Raw genomic sequence first — 2,861 nt, forward strand, 5'->3', positions numbered from 1 at the left:
CAGCAGGAACATTCCTTTTCACCATTGCAAATGAGAACAGAGAAGTGGTTTCATGCTGCTGACTTTTTAGCACCAGGTGGCTGCACCAAGTTATTGAGATTCTACAAGGTGAGAACTGCCTAATGTGTGCAGCATCTGTTTTGTACTTCAATTGCTTTTTACTGCTACATAGGAACACCAGATACAACAGAGAAATAAGAGGTATCCTCATCTGCCCTCGTGCCAGATGGAAGACTATATTCATCTTACCGCTTATGTTCATCCTATAACAATAAAATGTCTGTTCTGTTTTTTTCCCCCATATTTAAATTCAAATTACAGCAACTGTGGTTTCAAGAAAGGCATAGAGTTCTAATGTACTTGAACTCAGTAAATTGATCAACTAAAATGTTTATCATTCATGTTCATTTAATTAGTTCTTGCTTTCCTCAAGGCTTCTCTCGCTCACTTGGTGTGAACAGTCAAGTGAACAAGAAAATACAGGTGGACATATTATCCTCTGTCTCCTTCTGTCTAAGTTGGTTTTCTTTGGGCATGAAATGCCTGTGTATTCCCTGTAAACCATAAAAATCAGCTCAGCAGTGCTTACAGTTTTTGTTTTTTCCTTCAGCTTAGAACAGTGCATTTCGAAGGGGAGGATGTTGAATGGCCATTGCACACACAGAAGCAGGCACACTGCAGCTGAGCCTTGTGCTCTCCAGTCCTGAACTCTGAACACTGAACACACTTCCCAGCTGAACCGGATTGTGTTTATCAGCAGGGCTTTCATGTCCACATGTTCTCTACTTTTCCCATAACCCGTGCTGCACACTGAGCTTGAAATCAACATTCTTCCTCTTGTGAGAAATGGCCTTTTATTAGCAGGCCAGACAGACTTGCCTAAATTCAGCACCCTCTCTGCAGACAGTGCTCATCTGCCAGCCATGACAGTGTGCGTGCTTTGATTGCATACTGTATGTGTGTACGAGTGTGCATGCATATGTGTGTGCTTGTTCATAGGCTCTAGAGAAAGAGTTGCCTATTATATGTGAGCTGAAGCATCTAAAATCTCCCTAACGATAGACTGCAGAGTCCAGTAGGTCGGGGACCTATAGAATACAGTTTCCTGGGTGATGGAGGGGCAAGGTTTAGGTTGGACTACTTGGATCCTATTTTTAAAAAAATCCACAGAGCTGTCATTTACATATACAACTTCCCTAATTTGAAAGTGAGGGAATGACAAGGAAAAAGAAGAACGAGAGAGACAGGGAGAGGAAGAAGTGGTGGAATCTTGAGAAATGAGATAAAAGTAGAAACAGCAGTTAATCTAGCCTGTGTCAGTCTCATTTGCTTTCTTTCTTTTACTGCTCATAAATGTCCACACAGGCGAGTGGATTAAACACTGAGAAGCGAGAGTAGAGAGAGACTGTGAACAGAATCAGAGCTGGGGGACATAGTTTCAGTTCCTGCTATTCTGCCTAAATAGGCTCTTCCTCTGCAATGCACGCAGGCTCCAGTGATTCGCTATGTGAATGCTGCCCATTTGCATAGCCACTCTCCCTCCTGTTTCCTGGCTGGCTGTTGAGGCTCCCCCTCCCTCTGTCCTCCTCCTCCTCCATCTCCTCCTCTTCTCTCCCCTCTTCCTCTTGCGCACATCTTCTGGAACGGCGCTGCCAATGCTGCTTGTGTGTGAGTGTGTATTCCTGCCCAGGGCTGCTCTCTCAGGTACTGTCGTTGTTATCGCTCGGTCTTACTGAGAGCTGAGAGCTGAGATCTCTAGATGGGGAATGGGTGCGCTACTTGGCACAACTTACAGGTGCAATCACATCGTCTCCTGCACCCTGCTGCAGCAGTCCGACACTTGCAAATGAGACTTGGATTTAACTATGGTCCCACTCCTGTGGACATCCTTTGAGAGCACTGGAGGAGGAAAAGGAGGGAAACTCAGAATGTCTGTCTTGATTTTCTGAAGAAATTCACTTTGCACAGGGGCTATCTCTATCTTAACTTGGCTTTCTGCTTTTTTTTCTTTTTGGAATATTTATAGCTTCTGGTGGGAAGATGTTTCAAATTTTGTGAGGTCTTCACAGAAGGAGAAAGAGAGAAACACAGAGAACAAGGGAACTAGGTGGATTGGAGCAAGCTGGGATTTTGCCATTGCTGTTTGTGGTTGCCCTAATTTCTTGATTGAATGTTTTGATTGTTTTTGTACAATGATTTATGATACTTCTTTACCTCCCTGAGTGCTGCTACGGATTTCCTAATTCAGTGGAAAACACCAAGAGGCTTTTGATTTCACAATCAACATCTTGTGTGGTGTCAGTTTGGCTTTTTTTCTTGTTTCTTTCTTTCTTTCATACTCTGTGGATCTGTGAAAGTGTCTCTGGCCATAGTGAGATTTGTTGAGGTGAGAAATATGGGTCTGTAAAGCTTGTTGAAGTTCTACCTTCATCTTAAGCCTCATCTGGCCACTCAGGGAAGATGTTCGGTGGCTGGAGGACACAGTTTGCTCCCATGAGGCCTGCCGCAGAGCCCCTGCACTGGAATTGGGCTTCACCCCCCCACCTGGCCTTATGGATCACTGCCCTGGTCCTGGGCTTTGTAGCAGGGTCAGGTGCTGTGGAAAGTCTCCACAACATTCACCTCTCTCATGGAAACAAGCATCAGCATATTGTGCCTATTGCTATCCACAGATCACCTGCATCCCTAAGAGCAGGGCACAGTAAGTATTTAGCAGTTCCATCAATACATTCTCTGTGTAATATAACTTCTTGAGCAGTTTTGTTTTTTATCATTGGTGTTAACTTTTAGCAATCTTTATTTGCTCTTTGGGATATGTTAGAGCTGTGTCAAACCTGAAATATTGCTTAATATTTTTTTTT

General features: G+C 43.8%; 1 protein-coding gene across 6 annotated transcripts in view; it reads left to right on the forward strand.

The window, feature by feature from the left end:
* Positions 1-2,861, forward strand: part of LOC109961965 (neurexin-1a) — a 241,003-nt gene that overhangs the window by 136,723 nt on the left and 101,419 nt on the right. For 3 of the 6 annotated variants that reach the window (XM_020603260.1, XM_020603262.1, XM_020603259.1), the window contains exon 1: positions 1,624-2,701. The exons of 2 other annotated variants lie outside the window; for them this stretch is intronic. In XM_020603260.1, the coding sequence (XP_020458916.1) occupies positions 2,461-2,701 (241 nt within the window). In that variant the 5' untranslated portion in view covers positions 1,624-2,460. Of the gene's footprint in view, positions 1-1,623; positions 2,702-2,861 lie in introns of those variants that run through there. One more of the 6 variants, XM_020603261.1, reaches the window with a different exon arrangement.

The sequence above is a fragment of the Monopterus albus genome, unplaced genomic scaffold (assembly GCF_001952655.1).
Source record: "Monopterus albus unplaced genomic scaffold, M_albus_1.0 scaffold60.1, whole genome shotgun sequence".
NCBI lineage: Eukaryota > Metazoa > Chordata > Actinopteri > Synbranchiformes > Synbranchidae > Monopterus > Monopterus albus.